The sequence below is a fragment of the Dryobates pubescens genome, chromosome 3 (genome assembly GCF_014839835.1).
Source record: "Dryobates pubescens isolate bDryPub1 chromosome 3, bDryPub1.pri, whole genome shotgun sequence".
Classification (NCBI taxonomy): Eukaryota; Metazoa; Chordata; class Aves; order Piciformes; family Picidae; genus Dryobates; species Dryobates pubescens.
In genome coordinates this window covers 45,781,534-45,800,831 of record NC_071614.1, presented here as the reverse complement: position 1 = coordinate 45,800,831, position 19,298 = coordinate 45,781,534, and the positions used below count along the sequence as shown (strand labels likewise).

Sequence of the window (19,298 nt, the reverse complement as noted above, 5' to 3'; positions counted from 1 at the left end):
CTCCTGTTCTGTGTGGCCAGTCTTTTGTACTTTTCTCCCTCCAGATAATTTTCTACATGGATGTGCCATTTAGTGTACCTGCCATCCTCTAGTTTGGATAGGTTTCTGAAACTCGAAACCATGTCAACAGATGGTAGGTAAAACTTTCACAGGAAATAAGAAGTCAGTGAGCATAGCAGTGATACAGAGGTATAGAGGAAGCAGCTTTAAGCAACTCAATGTCAGCCATGAATCACAGCTTGAGACCAGCTTTTTTAAATGAACTGTGGTTGAGTCTTGGAGTAAACAGTGTAACTAAGCAATTGAGGGGGAAAAACCCAAACAAGGCACTTGTTTCAAGAGCAACTTGGTCAACTTCTTTCTAAGAGGTAGATTAGCAATTGTTATCCATGGTGAGAATGGTGGAAAATGAAAACCAAAGTTCTTTATCTATATATTTTAGGAAAGTGTTTAGCATCCAAATTTCATAAAGCACATATTCTCTATTTAGTTACAGCTGATCCAAATGACCAGTTTCACTTCATAAGGCATGAATATGGCACTTCCTTCCAAAATTTCAAAAGGGCAGGAAATTGATATGGCTTTAAATTTTTTTAAGAAACACTTTTAGACACTCAATTACTCCCATTCTTTTCAGCATGTTATCAATGCTAGAAAATCATTCATGTGATTCCAAGAAAACTAACTACCACTTGAATCTCAAAAATTTCTCTTTGAGATGTTGCATGTGTCAAAATTGGCTGTTTGCTTACCTTAGATTTGTGATCTGATGTTAGCGTCTGAATTTTAATTTCCGTTTCTTTCTTCAATTCAAGACAATTACTTCCTCTAAGAACAAAAAAAAAGGAAAATGAAAAGTGGGTGCCACAAGTTAAACATCTTTTCATTCAGTCAGCTCTTACTAATTAAAATGTTAATCAAAGTTGAAGTGCTTGCAGCATATTGGAATGAAATTATTTCTTCTGGCAATTTATTCACAACTTACAAAATATCGTTGAATTAATGATCATTCAATTCAAACACTACACGATTAATTCTAGATTGTCCCAGCAATTACTCTGTTGCTGAGAATGTCAAAGCATCTCTATTTAGAGTACTTAGTTCCTTTTCCAAGCTTAAAATACCTTGCCAAGAGAAACCAGTTTCTGCCTGAAAACTTAGAGGCATATTCACTGCCTTGCTATGATTGTATCCTGTGTGAAAAGTATTTTTTGTTACTTTTTTTGTTTTGCTTTGTTTTTTTTAGTTTGAGGCAGAGGAAAAAAAGCAATCTGAATAACTCATTGGGCAATTTGGGCATATGAAAACCGAATGCCTATTCAAAGTGTAAGTGCCCCTCTGTGAGAAAACAGAAGTGAATGGGTGGCAAAGAAGGGGGGGTCTTTTGCAGACTGCTTCAATTCATATGGATGAATCCAATCCATTAACTATCTTATATGATTAGGAAAGCAGCAAATCTTGCAGACAGGCCTCACTCCTGCAATAAGATGACTTGTCATTGTTTTTTGGGTCAAGTTACTAGGGTTGAATGCACACTGTAAAGCTTGTTTAATGCAGGAAGCACACATAAGAAATGGGGTGGTAAAATGCTTGCCGAAGGCCCCTGCTGAAGCTGCCATAATGTGCCTGGGAGTTAGGAGATGGATGACTTTTGCCTCTTAACCGCATAATTTTCATATCTAAGCCAAATTACTTAGGGTATGCATTAGGTGTGAGATGTACAGAAAAACTATTCTTTTGCCACTGCAACAGGAATCTCATTTACAGTCTCAAAGCAAATAATTTTTTGAAGGCTTTACGAATCTTCTTGTGCCCTTTTTTCAGTGAAGGGCTTTTACAACAGAATACAAATTGACACATTAGAAGTCTCTGTGGGGTTTTTTTGGGGGTGATTTTTTTTGTGTGTGTGTTTGGTCGGTTGGGTTTTTTTCTGTCTGGGATAGTACAATATATTCAGTGTAGTATAACATCACTGCAATATTTCTGTCAGATCATCCACTGATGTAAAATGGTGTAACTCCACTGAGTGGATGGAGCCATACTAATTTTATCATCTCAAGGTAGTTCTAATAAGAATGGTTACTTCTCGAAGCAGTAACATTAATCCATATTTGCTCTAGAAAAGGAGATTTATGATATTAAAATAGAATTTAAACTTAAGAGCTTCAAAGTACTGCTAAACATATAGAAATTAGCAGAAAATGTTATCATCAAACAGTACCAGGAAAGCCTGTATGGAAACAGTAGTTTGACATGCCTTGTGTTTCCCAAGGGCCACCAGAAAGTCTAGTCATGTCTCTTTTAGTCACAGCAAGAAAATTTTTGTAGAGATTTGTAACACCCATTTGACACTTTGGAAGTAATAAAAGGACAGAGAGAGAGGTTCTGATCGCTGCTACCTTGTCCTGAAAAGAAAACCCAAGCAGCTGGAAAAGCACTGTCTTTCATTTTCCATGCGAGCAGCTATGATCAGAGGCTGGCTATAATTTATGTATGACTTGACTAGGAAGAAATTGATTCTTCAGTGAATCAAACATTTTATCCCAAATTAAGTCTAAATTGTTCAATCACTGGACTTTTCAGAATCCCAGATAGCAAAACCATCAGCTGATCCCTTCTCTGGAAATACAGCTTTCATTGTTTCTCAAGGCAACTTCCAGTCACGCTGGATATTATGAGAATTGCTCCCAACAGCAATGGCATAGCCCCGGTTAAATCATCAAGTCACAGTTGGGAACAAATACTCAGGGACAGCCCAGCATAGTGTCACACGTCCATGTCCACACATGCCTATACACTTGAATTTCTAGACGGTCCTGATGAATTAGATAGATCTTTATGTGCCCTGAAGTTCATTTCAGAGTGGCAACATGTATGCATCCACATAAGCCTCTAAGATTTGTTAAGTATTTGAAGTGTACAACAGAAATAGCACAGAGAGCAAAATTCTGTCCATCTGTCAGTGAATTAGCACGTGATTAAAAAATTCTACTTTGCTGAACAATATGCAGTTAACATTTGTCACACTGTGTGGCACAAATGTATCATGAAAAACTGCACAACTAAATCACATGAGACAGTCTATACACCTATCAAAAAAACCTTTTTGGTTTTTTTTTTTTCAGGAAGTATCTGACAATTTCATCATGAATGCCTTGAAAGTATGTTCCTTTACAACTTCCATTGCTTGCAAGAGTTCCAAAATGATAGCCAAGGAAATGGAGGATGCCCCATACTCGCTGAACCCAGGACCTCTTATTCATTAGATTGTTTCAAGCTCAATATAATCTAAGTCTCAACCAATGTGTTCACTTTTAAGCATGTCCTTAAATATACCATACAGTTGATATGAAGAAGCGTGCGTGCATAAGTAGCTTGCTGAATGGGCTTTCTGGGCTGCATACACAATGACACTGAAGGAAAGCCTTAAACATTTTGATACAGAATTGAAAAGTGTTTTCACAGAAAGCCTATGCTGATACTGGATTTGATTTTGCTGTTAATTGGATACCTGTAGTTATTCTCGTAACACTGAAGAGCCACAAAATGACTAAAGAGTTATGGAGTCCATAGAAAGTATGGAGTCATGGCAAGGAACAGTGTTTGGCTGTGTTTTGGAGTTACTTCTGGAATAGTCTTTTTAGCTCCTATTTTTTTTCTTCTCCTTTCTGAAAATATTTTATGATAAATTAACTATTTAAAAGGCTTTAGTGTCCATGAGAGAACTGTTATAAAATTAGGATGCTGCATGTAGTCAATGAAATGATATCAGAGAACCAAATTATCAACTAGTTTTGTATCCATCCCATTTAGGGTTAGTTTGGAAAGCATTGTTGCTCAGTGCTTTCCACTACTGACTTCAAAGAGACAGCAATCATCACCTTTAATTTTCTGATTCACCTTCATTTGCTATTTTGCCTACACAGGTAAAGGCACTGTCATCTTCTCAGGCCAACAGGAATATTGATTCATGACTCGTCTACATTAGAAAATGTCAAGGTCCAGCTTGACAGAGTGCTGGGCCATCTTGTTTAAACTATAGTCTTATCCTGAAAAATTGGACTGGATGATCCTTGAGGTATTCCATGAATCTATGACTCTTCTGATCTAAGTTTCTTAAATATCAGAGCACAGGGAAGCCTTTCTCCCCCTATGCCAATTAATGCAATGTCCAGCGCTCAATTCATTGCCACTGACTGTAATTACAAATCCATCTATATCAGTAACCTCCTGTTACGGTATAGTCAATGGAATTTGAACCAAAGCCACATTAATTAGTCCTGTAATTGTTCCCTCTCTCTTTGAAGTAATAGTAATGTTCTGGAAGGAACTACTTGGATTTTAAGTATTTGGGTGCTTATAGTTCTCCTTTCTTGAACAAAACAAGAGCAACAATATGAGCTTTTTGAAGTTTGTGAGCTTTTAATAATTTGGTGAGGAGAATTCTCCCTACCTTGTTTACTTCTGACAGTTCTATTTCTGTTCTCCTGCAAGTTTATACATGCATGTTCAAAAACTACTGCCAAGGAATTTATAAAATTAAAAGTATTTGAGGAAGAATCCAATGCCAAAGAGGCATCTATGTTCAGTATTCACTGAGTTGGTTGCTAGCTGTTGTTGCCAGATGACAACAATATAAAATTAAGGCTAACTATTAGCATAGCTCATTTAAAACTGAATAAAACAATCCCTGCTTCAGGCCACAGTATTATAGCATAAACACTGTCTCAATGAAATGCCAGTCATAGGGTGAAAGGTGGAGAGGAGACACTGCTGCTAGATTACACAATGCAGCAAGGCAACAGCAGGTCCTGCTACTTAATTCCAAATGGGACTATAAGAGGTACATTTTACTGAAGTCACTAGTATCTATGATGAACTTTTCTGTGACAATTAAGAGATTTACACAGATAATGTACCACGCCATTAGCTAGTGCAAACCAAAACAATTTTGCTGAAGTCTAAGGAGCAATGCTAATTTATCCCAGCTGTTGATCTGAAGGGCTTTTTTGTTAAAAAGAAACTTCAACTTGACAAAACTCTATTATTTTAAAGCATTTGTGATTTAGAAGCCATTTTTTTCCCCCAAATCAAATAATTGCTACTTTCTGGTTATTAGAGCTATTGATAACCTTAGTTTGCTCTCACTGAACATAACAGTGATACAGCGATACTCTCCAGGGAATGCAGTGAGACCAGATCAGATCACAGAAATAAAAATTTGAGGCAGCTCCTTTGCTTTTACTTTTAAAACTCTGAGAGCAGAAGACTGGAGAAAGGCAAAGTGAGTACAACATTTATAACCCACTGAAGAGTCTTCAATGTGCTCATACTCAGTTTTATGTAGGATGCTGGTTCAAGCTGCAATTCATTAAAAAAGTCATTCAGATGAATGAATGTCTTATTCCAGAACACAAATGCATAACAATCCATTTTAAATCTAAAAACAGAGAAAAAAATAAAATAACATCTTACCCTTTCTTCTTGATTGCCTTCTCTAACATTTTTTCGTACAATACCTTTTCTTTATCGTATTGTGCCACTATTTTGTCAATTTGTGTGCAGTGCAACTTCTGCATAGCACTGTGCTCCTGGAAAACAGTAGGGCATTACAATTAGGTTTCTGGATTTTTAATGTCTAATTTTCTTACAGTGTAAAAATATCAGTGTACAAATAACTTCGTACAGATAACTTTGACAATGGATGGTAACATTTGTCAATAGGATAACTTTTGACAATGGATTTTCATCTGGTTTAGCCATATGGCATTACAGGTTCCAGAAACTCCACCATAAATGCTAAAATATTTCTTCTTTGTTTGAAGAATTAAATATGCAGCAGACCTTAAAAATACGGTATACCTTAAAATAAAAGAATGATGGGCAAACTCTTCCATCTTTATGAATAAATGCCCATGCAAGTGCAATGTAAAAGGTCAGATTTACAAGCTCAGATCATAATGTTCACAGCTTCTGAATGTAGAGGACAACAAAACCTGATTCTCCCTTTCCTCTACATATCATACAGAATATAGTGCTTGGTCCTTGGCCAGTGCAAATCAAATAGCTCTAAGTCCAAATATTCACTAAAAATAAAATCATTAACACCTAGTGACAGCAGCAATCTTATCATTTAGAAATTCCAATTTGCTGCAGAGCATCTCCCTTGGCAAGCAACAGTAAGGTGTGCAATACAAATTTCAACTACATGTGGAGACTGCAAATAACTTACCTCGTTTTACCTGCCCCCTCAACAAGACAGTATAAGCTGATACACTGGCCATGGAGGGCTGCCTGCGGAGTGTTACACACCAAATCTAACCCACTGTCACTACTATAGTTACCTGGCTTACATCACTGAAGTGGCAGAGGTTATCTATGGAAGGGGAGGAAAAAACTGTTGCTCTCATGAAAAGATAATTAACATCATTATGTATGCTATACATTTGGGTCTAGCATGCCACTAGTTCCTCTTTCCATTACAAGATTGTACCAGAAACAACACATTTCAGTAATGAAGTCTACATGTAAGTACTAAGTGAACTTGACTTCATATCATATTCTCCGTTGTTAGAAACAATTAGCTGCTCACAATGATGCAAATATTTAATGTCCACAGAAAGCACTAAATATTGAATTTACATTACAATAGGTTAAACTGTTGTTTGTTAAATTACCTTATTTTATTACTATCTAATTGCTCCACATATTGCCTAATGGTGACAAAAATAAAATCATGGAATTGTTAAGGTTGGAAAAGATCTTCAAGATCATCAAGTTCAACTGTAACCCAGCTACCATAACCACTAAACTATATCCTGAAGCATGCTCCTTGAACTCTTCCAGGGAGCTGGGCAGCCTGTTCCAATGTCTGACCACTCTTTCAGTAAAGAAATTCTTCCTAATATCCAACCTAAACTTCCCTTGGCACAACTTAAACTGATTCCTCTCATCCTGTTGCTAGTTACGTGGGAGAAGAGACCAACACCAACCTCACTACAACCTTCTTTCAGGATATTGTAGAGAACAATGAGATCTCCCCTTAGCCTCCTCTTCTCCAGACCAAAAAACCCCAGTTCCCTCAGATGCTCCTCATACAACATGCCCTCCAAACTCCTCAAAAGCCTGCTGCTCTCCTCTGAACATGCTCCAGGACTCCATTTATACTGTGGTGCCCAGAACTGAACACAGTACTCAAGGGCCAAGTGAAGGGGCACAACCACTTTCCTACTCTTGCTAGAGACACCGTTTTTCATATAGACCAGGATGAGCCTGACCCTGTCTGGGACGTGCACTGCAGAGAGCTGTTCTCCTGGATGGAGCCCTCAGTTCTGGGTCAGAGCTTGTTGTGCAGAACTCAGCGTCACACACAGCAGAACTGTGCTGTTCCATTTTACTCCACACACTCAGTATGAGCTGAATGAAAATAAGACTGTTACAGGCATTTCAGGTCTGAAACCACTTTCAAGGACACAAATCACAAAGGTTCCAAATGGAAAGAGGATTTTATTTTCCTGAGTCAGCTTCAGAGCCAATGATCACAGCAATAGCCCAAGCCCATGTGCAGTCAGGACCAAGCTGATGTGTTCTTCAGTTAAGCTTGAAAATCATCTTTTGCAGTCTGATAAAGTAAAGCCACAGAGCCAAAGAAGTGGCTGCAGGAACACAGGTCAAACAGTCCCTGTGTCCTGAAGAATGTGAAGAATGAGGACTGGTAACAACCATACACAAAAGAAGACGAAGAGATGATCTGTGGTACCATCTTTCAACATATGATATGTATTGATGACAAATGCACTTTTTGCCTTCCAGAAGTTGCTCCGCTACTGTTGACAACCTCCTGTGCACAGCCCAGCCCACTCCAGTCACCCCACAGTCGTTCTGCCCAGCATCCTTTGCAGGAAGCCCTTGGGGTGCTGGCCCCAGGGCAGTCCCTGTGCCCAGGTGTGTAGTTTTAGGCTATGCCTTTAAATTTTTGTTACAGATTTTAAGCAGAAAAGTAGAAAAATATAAATAAATCACTATTAGGTGTGAAAAATAAAATAAAGATCATTCTAAACTATTCCATTGGAGAAATATCTAATATAAGACTGTCTGTACCAAAACGATCTTTCTTCTTTTCTGATCTCCTCTCTGCTTGCTTCGTGCTCTGATGGGAGTCTAATCTGCTTCTGCTTGACCTTGGCTGCTTTGTTTTGGTGAACTCTAACTGCTGTTTTCTCTGCTCTTTTCTCCCTTTTGGACAGGGGGTGGAGGGTGGGGGCAGAGGGACAGCTTCCCTCGTCTCTGACCAGAGGGGTTTTCATGTTGTTTGTTAATTGTAAATATGTGTAAATATTTTAAGCACTGTATATTTTGTATATATTCATTGCATTCCATTGCAGATTGCAGTTTTGCCTGTAAATACAGCTTCCATTTGCTTCCAACTGAGTTAGTCTGGCAAAGTTAATGTTGGGGGTAATTTCAACCCATCACAACAGGAGGCCATGCACTGGGCACAGCTGTGTGTCCCTGTATATTCATCAGAACATCCACATGATGCAAAGAACTTTCAATACCACAGACATTCCTTTGGCTGTGGGGATGCCCAGGGTGAAAAACAGGGTTTTTCATCTGCAGAGACACGAGGATTTCCTTACCATTCCTCACCAATGCTCCGAGTCTTACATTAATTAATATGACCTCTTCTAGGACTTTATCTCTATTTTGGTTATAGCTCTTTTTACATTTATTATACCCTCTCTAGTCTACTGCTCTTTATTACTGTTATCTATACACCTGTTTGCACCTTATCACTATTTCTTCCTCTAAAAATACTAATTAAAAATGTTCACATTCACTTTTACCAAAACTTTAACACAAAATGTTGTGATGCTTTTAAAAAAAATGGCCCTGGGCTGTAGCCAAGATGTCCAATGCCTGCCAAGCACGTTCCTGGGGAATCAGTAGAGGTTCCAGATTGTGTATTTAGAGTGGGAAACTGCATTTTCTATTCTCCAGAGGATATAAAAGAAAACAGCCTCCATCAACATTAAAATATGCCAGCTTCACGAGGGAGTATTTACGCTGAATAATCAGGTAGGAAAAAATACAGACACTTATTCTCTACTTTCCATCAGCAGATGATGTTCAGTCACTTCCTGGGAAGCAGGGCCTCAATACACATAGCGGTTGCTCCAAAGTACAGATGCCATCAATGAAAGCCCCCACACTTCCTTCTTTCACTTAGCTTATACATCTGAGCTGATGCCCTATGGTATGGACCACCCCTTTGATTAGTTTGGGTCAGTTGGCCTGGCTGTGTCCCCTTCCAAGATCTTGCTCATCCCTCAGCATACTCTTGGGGCACAGGAATGTTGGAAAAGTACAGCCTTGGTGCTCAGCGCAGCAGCAGCCAAAACACCAGTGTTATCAACACACAGCTATAGCACTGCAAAACACAGCACTACAAAGATACTGTGGGGAGAATTAACCAAGACAAACCCAATACACACCCACTCTCCTCTAGATGAACAGAACAATACAGTTCTTGATATGAAGACTAAGCACAAACATTGCAAAACATAAGACATTTGCCCACTCATGTAGCACTCCTCTAATAATTTGGGAGGGCTAGAATGCCTGTTTTCCACTCAGGACAGCCATGAATCCAGCCTTCTCTTTATCACAAACCCACTGCGATTTTCTGCAGGCTCCTCTTTACTGCTACTTGTTGCTTATGCACAACTCTCTCTAGTATCCAAAAGAGATACATTGCCGATCATATCCCACTCATTCCCTTTCGTAGTCCTCCTCCCCATCCAGTTCACACACAGAATCGGTATGGTTGGAAAAGACCTTTAAGATCATCAAGTCCAACCATTATCTAAGTCTACCAGGGTGACTAGTACACCATATCTAGACAGCTTTTAAATAAGGATGGTGATTCAACCACAGCCTGTTCATGGAAGACGCGTATTTTTTTGTGCACAATATAAACAGTGCTGGAAGAGGAAAATGGGGTACTAACAACCTCCACGTGAAAGGCACAAAGAGCACCAACTTCCTACCAGAGGTCACTTGAATTACACAACCTTAAATGCCTGGAATGCTATTTAAAATGAGCAGATGCAAGTTGGATTTTAAGTCTATACGCAAAGGAAAATTCATCACAGGGATGGTGAATCACAAACTTCTGTCACAATTCTAAGACATATGAGTCATTCTATAGCACCTTAAAACACACTCAGTACATTTTGTACTCAGATGCAAACAAAGTTTCAGGTGGAAAGACTTTCTAGACTGATTCAGAAAACGTTTGCAGATTAAAGCTCTGCAGAGAAAGACCAGGGGTTCCTTGTGGATAAAAAGTTCACCATGAGCCAGCAATGTGCCCTTGTGACCCTAAAGGCCAATGGTATTCTGGGATGCTTTAAGAAGAGTGTGGCTAACAGGTCAAGTGATTTTCTTCCCCCCCTCTACTCTCCCCTATACTCCTGTCCAGTTCTGTGCTCCCCAGACAGGTAACTACTGGAGAGTGTCACAAAGATAATTAGAAGACCAGAGCATCTCTGAAGAGTTGAGGCTGAAAGACCTGGGGCTGTTTAGTCTGGAGAAGACTGAGGGGGAATCTGAGCCATGCTTATCAATATCTGAACGGTGGTTGTCAAGAAGATGGGGCATTCTCTTTTCAGTGGTGCCCAGTCATAAGACAAGGAGCAATGGGCACAAACTGGAACATAGGAAGTTTTACCTAAACATATGGACAAACTTCTTTACTTTGAGGGTGACGGAGCACTGAACAGGCTGGTCAGAGAGATTGCGGAGTCTCCTTCTCTGGTGACTTTCAAAACCACCTGCATGCGTTCCTGTGCAACCTGATTAAGGTGTGCCTGCTTTAGTAGGAAGGTTGGACAAGATGATCTCCAGAGGTCCCTTCCAAACCCTACCGTTCTGTGGCTCTATGACAGGACTTCTCAGGTACGTCTCTCATGATTTCCCCAAACCCAATGAATTCTCAGTTTGAATTCACGTGGCTTTTACATGGTGGTGTTCACAAACTATATTTGATGATTATATTACAAACTGAAGCCACAGTTCAAGCAAGGGTTCTGAGAGGCCAGGTCTTGTGAAAGACACAAATCTCAGCAAGAGATTTGGGGAAAAAAGTAAAGAATCGCACACAGATTGGAGCAGAAATCACAATTCAGTCTGTTGAAGAGGAGGTAAGTTCCTATGACACAAACTATTATTTCTGACTGGCATCTCCCTAAAGTAATACAAATACTCCTATGTAGAAGTGTAAGCTGAAGTCTGGAGGATTTTCATTAGATAATACAAAACAGCACAGAAATAAATGGGAAAAAAATATCTGCCATTTCAAAATCAACAATCCATTTTGCAGAACTTCATTAATCTACAGTGCCAGCATCTTTTGTACTGTTGCTTTTGCATTATTCTTTTTTGCCCCGAGACTGTCTTCCTTATCTAGCTGTGCTCAGTGCTACTAGATTAGCTTCAGATCAGAACTCTTAGGTCAGAACGCTTTGATGAGACTCCTTCCTCTCAACCTGCTCTCTCTCTCACACTTGCATACATTAGTTTCCCATAGTGCATTTTCCCAGGCCAACTTTAGATGGAAAACTATTTGACCTTTGTTTCATCAAACAACTTGAACAATTCACTTCTGTTTACTTAGTTCTCCACACCTCTGGAGTGTCAATAGTTAAATGAGAGCAAACCTATTTCTGGAACTGTCTGCTTAATACACAGGCTCCCTCAAGCTTACCACAGATAACTAACAGTACAGCTCTCCTGCTCCATCCCAGCAGCTAAAGTGCATTAAGCACAGTGATGACTATACCATGCACTTCCCTAAGATCATCTGTGAGCTAACATGACCACACTTTTCTGCCCGGATTTTCCAAATTCAAGAAGGTGCTCTTACTGGAGCCTTAAGCAAGGCAGGCTCTATACAGGTTTTCTCTTAGGTCTTGCACTCTGCACTTAGAACCAACAAGACACAGGCTGGCTCAGATCTAAAATAACTGTGCTTGAGCTTATACTGAAAGCCCATGTGAGTGCACAGCATTTTCAGATTGTTGCTGGCAGCTTTTTGCTCACACTAGAGAAAGCAAGTGCAACCCTGAACAGATGAATCAATTTTTGTAACATTAGCAAATGCAGTCTTGATTGCTATACCCTTACACTACTATGGGTCACACATCTTGGAGACAGATTATTATGTCTGTTTTCTACGTGACCAAGGCACCGTTTTAATTTGCGAAAGGCTGCTACAGAAAACTGCTGAATGTTATCCAATGACTGACAAAGTAGTATTTAAAAATAATACATCTCTAAAACATCTCTCAAAACATCAACTCTATGAAGGTTTAGAACCTATCCATGCCTGGAAGCATGGATGACAGACACTTTGTTGAGCATGGGCTCTGCACACAAAATTCATTTTCTGCCTGCACCGAATCATTAAGAAAGCTGAAATGCAACTATTTAATTTTCTTACACTACTTTTAATAGTAAGATCCCTAAAGTGCCAATTATTGAAAGAAATTCTTTCATACTTCATTGTACACAGTCCTACATCCAAATAGTCATGAATAAAACCCACAAAGATGAAAGTAAACAAAGAAAATGAACAAACAAAATAAAAATGCCCAGACAAGTACATTATGTCCAATCAGCAATGAAATCTCCAATCAAAGACAGCAAAGGAGTACTGCCCTGAATGCCCAGAATGGGCTTGTATGTGTTGCCAAAATTCAAAACTTAAGAAAATTTCTGCAGTTATTATGCTTCTTTCTGTAAGAATAGTGGTGTTCTAATGGTAAAGGGCAGGAAAAAACTGGTCATGATTTTCTACTGTAAAGTATATTTGTGACAGTGTTACATGTATTTGGAGCATCAAGCAAAAAGCTGACAATAAAGTGGTTTAACACAGCTATGTGAGGAGGAATAAGGCACTTGATTTTTCAGTTACACATTCCAGTTCTCTTTGCAGTTTCTCTAGTGCCTGCCCTTGATGCAGCATGCTCTCACATTACCATCACATTTCCAAGCTGCCTGTCAATAGGTCAGGGCGGAGGCAGCCAGATAAAATCATTACCTGAAAAAGGTAAGCTTTGGATGCTTATATGGGTCAAACATACATTTCCTGGAACTCAGTTGAGACCCACAAAGGATTGCTAAAGGAAAAATTTGCTTGCTGGAGCATACTTGAGTATATCTAAGACGCATAAGCCTTTCTTGGTAGTACCTGTCTGTGCTACTGAATCGGACAACGTTTTTCAATTAGCATGTGTTCCTCAGAGAGCTCTTAATAATCATACCTTTGCATGTTTCTTCTTTAAGGCATTCAGCTCTTTCTGCTGTTTCTTTAAATGTTTTATATAAGCCTACAAAAAGAGAAGTTGGATCAATTTTTCTGGAGTCATATTGACTTTAACCAAATAAACTCCTAGTTACTTAAATAATCAGCAACACATCTTGAAAAGCTTGTGTCCAGACTTACCTTCATTTGCTTCAAATCTTCTATCGTCACTTGGGGAATAAGGTCTATACCTAGGAAGATATTATATGGTTTATCTAAAATTTCATACATACTAGCATATGGCACACTTTTAAATTTGAGCTTTACCACAGAAACCTATATTTAAGTAATTGATATTTTTCACCATATAAAAATACAGATCAACAAGAAATTTTTCACCAAGATATAACTAAGACACAGTTAATTTTCTTTTCAAATGTACTACTCAATCAATTGCCTTGTGAATAAAAGAAATAAATCAATGATTATATTTTAATCTCTTACTGATCTGAAGTGTCAAGACACAGCAATTTAAGAATTGAAAAAGAACCCCTTCTGAAAACACAGCAAACCATTTGTGCATGTTGAAAATGAACTATGCAAACTTCAGGCTCTTGGTCCACAGCTGGAGATTGCTCTGGCATTACTCATTACAGAAGACAGGCTTCTTGGGTAAGGGTCTATATGACTACACAACAGGTTAACTAAGGTTAGGTATGCTTCTTAATTTCAAATATAAACACTATAGGAATCAAAATTTACGAGCAGCTTGCATGCTAATGGAATAAAATTTGCACTTATCTTAGTACAGGCTATAAGAAAAGGAGCAACAGTACACTCCCAGAGAAAAGAGTTAAAAATGGAAGAAAACCACAAAATCATATGAAGCAAAAATCCTCAAAAAATTCAATACAAGTAAATACAAGACTAACAGTAGCATCTGTTACTTAAATACTTAAGGAACTAACTCAGAAGGTACCTTGGGAAACAGCCCTTAAAAACAAAGGGGTCCGGGAGGGCAGGACCTACTTCAAGCAAGAACTCTTAAAGGTGCAGGAACAGGCTGAGCCAATGTGCCAGAAGATGAACCGCCGGGGCAGACGGCCGGCCTGGATGGGCAATGGACTAATGAATGAATTAAGGGACAAAAAGAGGGTGTATCATCTTTGGAAGAAAGGTGAGGTAACCCATTAAATGTTTAAGGATGTTGCTAAATCAGGTAAGAAAAAAATTAGAGAGGCAAAAACCCATTTAGAGTTTAGACTGGCCATTGCTGTGAAGGACAACAAAAAGTGCTTTTATAAATATATTAATGGCAAGAAGAGGAGCAAGGACAACCTCCACTCCTTGGTGAAGATGGAGGGGAATATAGCAACTGAAGATGAGGAAAAGGCAGAGGTACTTAACACCTTCTTTGCCTCAATTTTTAATAGCAAGATGGGTTGTCTTCCAGACAACTGGCCTCCTGAGCTGGCAGATGTAGTCAGGGAGCAGTATAATTCCCCTGTGATCCAGGAGGAAGCATTTAGAGACCTGCTTAGCCACTTGTATCCCCACAAGCCCATGCGACTGGATAGAATCCATCCTAGGGTGCTGAGAGAGCTGGCAGATGAGCTGGTCAAGCTGCTCTCCATCATTTTTCAACAGTCCTGGCTCACTGGAGAAGCCCCACATGACTGGAAGCTGGCCACCATGATGGCCATCCACAAGGAGGACCCAGGGAATTACAGGCCTGTCAGCCTGACCTCAGTGCAAGGCAAGATTATGGAACAGGTCATCTTGAGTGCAATCACACAGCTCCTACAGGATAGCCAAGGGATCAGGCCCAGCCAGCATGGATTTAGGAAGGGCAGGTCCTGCCTGACCAACCTGATCTCCTTCTATGATCAGGTGACCCACCTGGTGGATGTGGGGAGGCTGTGGATGTAGTCTACCTGGACTTCAGCAAGGCCTTTGACACCATCCCCCACAGCAAACTCCTGGCCACTCCTGGTGTCCCCCAGGGATCAGTGCTGGGCCCCATCCTGTTCAGTGTCTTTACTGATGATCTGGACGAGGGGATTGAGTCCATCACCAGTAAATTTGCAGAGAACACTAATCTGGGGGCAGGTATTGATCAGTTAGAGGATAGGAGAGCTCTGCAGAGGGACCTTGACAGGCTGGAAAGATGGGCAGAGTCCAACAAGATGGCATTTAGCAAGTCCAAGTGCTGGGTGCTGCACTTCAGTCACAACAACCCCATGCAGTACTACAGGCTGGGGTCAGAGTGGCTGGAGAGCGGCCAGGCAGAAAGGGACCAGGGGGTGGTGGTTGATACTAGGCTGAACATAAGCCAGCAGTGTGCCTAGGTGGGCAAGAAGGCCAATGGCATCCTGGCCTGCATCAGGAATAGTGTGGTCAGCAGGAACAGGGAAGTCATTGTGTACCTGTATGCAGCACTGGTTAGGCCACACCTTGAGTACTGTGTCCAGCTTTGGACCCCTCAGTTTAGGAAAGATGTTGAGTTGCTGGAACATGTCCAGAGAAGGGCAACAAAGCTGGGGAGGGGTTTGGAGCACAGCCCTGTGAGGAGAGGCTGAGGGTGCTGGGGTTGCTTAGCCTGGAGAAGAGGAAGCTCATAGGAGACCTTCTTGCTGTCTACAACTACCTGAAGGGAGGTTGTAGCCAGGTGGGGGTTGGTCTCTTCTCCCAGGCAACCACCAATAGAACAAGAGGACACAGTCTCAAGCTGCACCAGGGGAGGTTTAGGCTGGATGTCAGAAAGAAGTTCTTCACAGAAAGAGCGATTGGCCATTGGAATGTGCTGCCCAGGGAGGTGGTGGAGTCACCATCACTGGAGGTGTTTACGAAGAGACTGGATAGGGTGCTTGGTGCCATGATTTAGTTGATTAGATGGTTTGGGGTGATAGGTTGAACTTGATGATCTCAAAGGTCTTTTCCAACCTGGTTTATTCTATTCTAATTCTATTCTATCTGGATGTATGAAACCAGATTTTGATCATTTCAACTGGAATGCAAACAAAAACCCATGTCATTTCATATTTATGTTTTAATAAATATTTTGTGATGTATTACGACTTTTTAGAACTACAAGCATACCCTGCATATAATCATTAGTAAAAATGTCAATACAGTGCCACAAGAGTGGTAATGCATAGGCTTTTCCCCAAAAAATTTTACACCAAATATTTGCCTGTCAATAAGTATACTGGAAACATATTTAATTAACTGGTTTTAATAGTGTCTGTGGACTACAGGATTCCCCCTGTCTTTTCTTAGAAGCATAACATTCTGCTCAATTATATGGAATTAAAATCAGTTTAGCAAGTGAGACTGGAACAGATTTAGGCCCAAATAGACTTGAGTTTTCAAAATCACAAATTTCTTAACTATTCATAGAGCCAGGGAACAAAAAACCCCAACATTCTTGTGCATTTGAAAGCCTTCCCAACACCCTGTCTTGCTGGACACTTAATTTCTAATAGCAAGGTGAGTTGTGTATTGGAATAATGATAGAATTATTAGGATCTTAAAATATCATAGAGATAAGTAATACAGAATAAAAGTCGTTATGTGGGATATAAAAATGAATAGCTCTGTTTTAACATGCAAGAATATGGACAAAAACGATTGCAAACAAGAATGGGTGAGTACTTAAATCGCAGTTTATGACCAGGACTTCATCAGGCAGGCTGAGTAATGAACAGACTTCCTCAGGATTTTATTGTAGAATACAGACTCCTTTACTTCATTCACCAGGTCTGACTCCATGGCAATCAGGAATCAGTTGCCAACCCCAGCAAATGTCATGCTTAATTAATGCACAATAAAACTAATACTTGTTTATCTTGGTGATGATACATAATGATGATACGTTGCGTAATTATTTTCTGGGTTTTACACCTGGGAAGAGCTTTGAAAGAATTCAGGTGCTAAAGACATCATCCTGTTTTATTGCCAAGAGTGACTCTGGAGAAATGAGATCTTGTTTCTCAAGAGATCCCTTCACATGTGTGCATTCAGCCATGCCTGCTCACACTTAAGAACAATAGCAGTCAACGCTCCTGTTCACTCCTATCAACCCCTGTGAGCCAAGGTAGATGAAAGGAGTGAACAAGATTCCAGTTCTTGTGGCACATTAACAGAAATATTTATGTTTCATTCAGCTGTAAAAACTTGTCTTCTCACTTAATCTTCATTACCTGTGATGATATGGGAGAAGCAAATAATCCCATTTGCCTCTATAAGGTGATTTTACATGGTGAATAGTGAGGAAAAATGTGCTTATAAATGAGCACATTTAATATAGATATTTTTTACAATAAACATGTCATTTCCATAATCACTACTCAGAGCAGAACTGCACACTGAAAACATTTATAATTGTTGGTAAATCTCCACAGAATCCAATGAATTCTAAGTATCGAGATACTTAAATCTGCAATTCAGCCAAGGGATTTGTGTGGGGAGAAAGAAAACTAAAAAAGGCAAAAAAAAAGAAAGTAGAAGAATTTCTGTGGAGTGTAATACCAGACAATCGTGATTCCTATCAGGATTCCATCAGATCTTTAGTAAACTACTCCCAGAGTCATGCAGTACCAACAGGTAGCAATACCTATTACTGGAAGTAGGCATTCAAAGAAATCACTTGGTAAAATATAGCTGTATAGTTTTATACAGCCATTTTAGCAATTTATTTGCAATTAAACAAAGACCACTGTCAGTGGCAAAAGAAGTTAACTCCTAAAAGGAATGTAGACTTGCAAAACTACAATAATGAGCACTTCTCTGTGACATTCTGAATTACTGCAGAAGCGAGAAAGTGGTATATGACTTTTGTCTACCTTTCTTAGTGTCGGTTCCAGATCCTGCAGTAGTACTTGGTCGAAGTTCAGAGCTACTCTGAGGTGTTACATTGGCTTTGGCATTATTGCCTTTTCCTTTTCTATCATTCTTTGAAGTGTCATTTGGTACATCAGCTATATCACTCTGAAAGAAGCATTCACAAAATAGTAAATTAGTTGTTTTCCCTGTGGTATAAAAGTTGGAGTATAGGAAATTTCTGAACTCACAATTTTCTAAATTATGTTTAAAGTAACATACTTTCCAACAACACTGTACTCAGTGAAATACTTGTAACCTCTTTTAAATGACTACCTAATAAAATAAGGATCCTTTCTCATTTCTTAAAGTTTCTGCTTCTAAGGGATACGTTAGTATGATCTGTGAAAAGTCAATTAGTGAACAGTATTTCAGTACTTGGTAACTTATGTAAGTCAGTGTTTTAGAACAGGAAAGAGAGGCTTATACTTGAAAATGAGAAATGATAAGGTAACATGCATCAATTGAAGAGAGACCAGTTTACTTTAAAAAAAAAAGAACACAGCATGAACATAAATGGGTTGTATTTGCCATTAAGTTCTACTTACCGTTTCTATACCCATAGCTCTCATTTGGTCTGCTCTTTTTTCTGTGATTGACAAAAATTTCTTTGGATCTGATAAAGCGTCTACAATATCTGTAAGAAAAAGACATGTCTATGTCTCCTATTGTTTTTGTTTTTACTCTACCCTCGTTACGAACCATGCCTTGCAACAAATGATTCAACTTTTCATAGTGAATTTGTCAAGAACGTGTTGGCGAACACACTAGAAACGAGAGTCAGTTTATAATGCACCAAGTGAGTGGTACTACTCCAGGTAGCTCACTTAGACAAACACACTGACTCCATCAGACCAAAGTTACCCTAATACACTTCCAGTTGATGATAATAGAATTTGGGACCAGAAGAGGGTCTCCTGCGTCAGACAGCACTAACAACTTTGTCTCTTGGTTACTCAAGGAGGTGCTGACTGAGTTGAGACTACAGGGAATCATAGAAAATGCTATTGTATTTCCTAGATAAATAGCAGTTCCAGATGGATGGTTAAAACAATTGAAGAAATCTGTTCTCATTCACATTTGTGGTGCTCCAAGTCTGGAACATGACAGG

At 39.5% G+C, this 19,298-nt stretch overlaps 1 protein-coding gene across 5 annotated transcripts in view; it reads right to left on the bottom strand.

Moving 5' to 3' along the window:
* Positions 1-19,298, bottom strand: part of PLCB4 (phospholipase C beta 4) — a 229,744-nt gene that overhangs the window by 15,115 nt on the left and 195,331 nt on the right. For all 5 annotated transcript variants that reach the window (XM_054180088.1, XM_054180091.1, XM_054180090.1 and 2 more), the window contains 6 exons: positions 18,736-18,824; positions 18,151-18,295; positions 13,508-13,557; positions 13,326-13,391; positions 5,476-5,591; positions 753-828 (listed from right to left, as the gene is read on the bottom strand). In XM_054180088.1, coding sequence (XP_054036063.1) covers positions 753-828; positions 5,476-5,591; positions 13,326-13,391; positions 13,508-13,557; positions 18,151-18,295; positions 18,736-18,824 — 542 coding nt within the window. The remainder of the gene's footprint in view (positions 1-752; positions 829-5,475; positions 5,592-13,325; positions 13,392-13,507; positions 13,558-18,150; positions 18,296-18,735; positions 18,825-19,298) is intronic.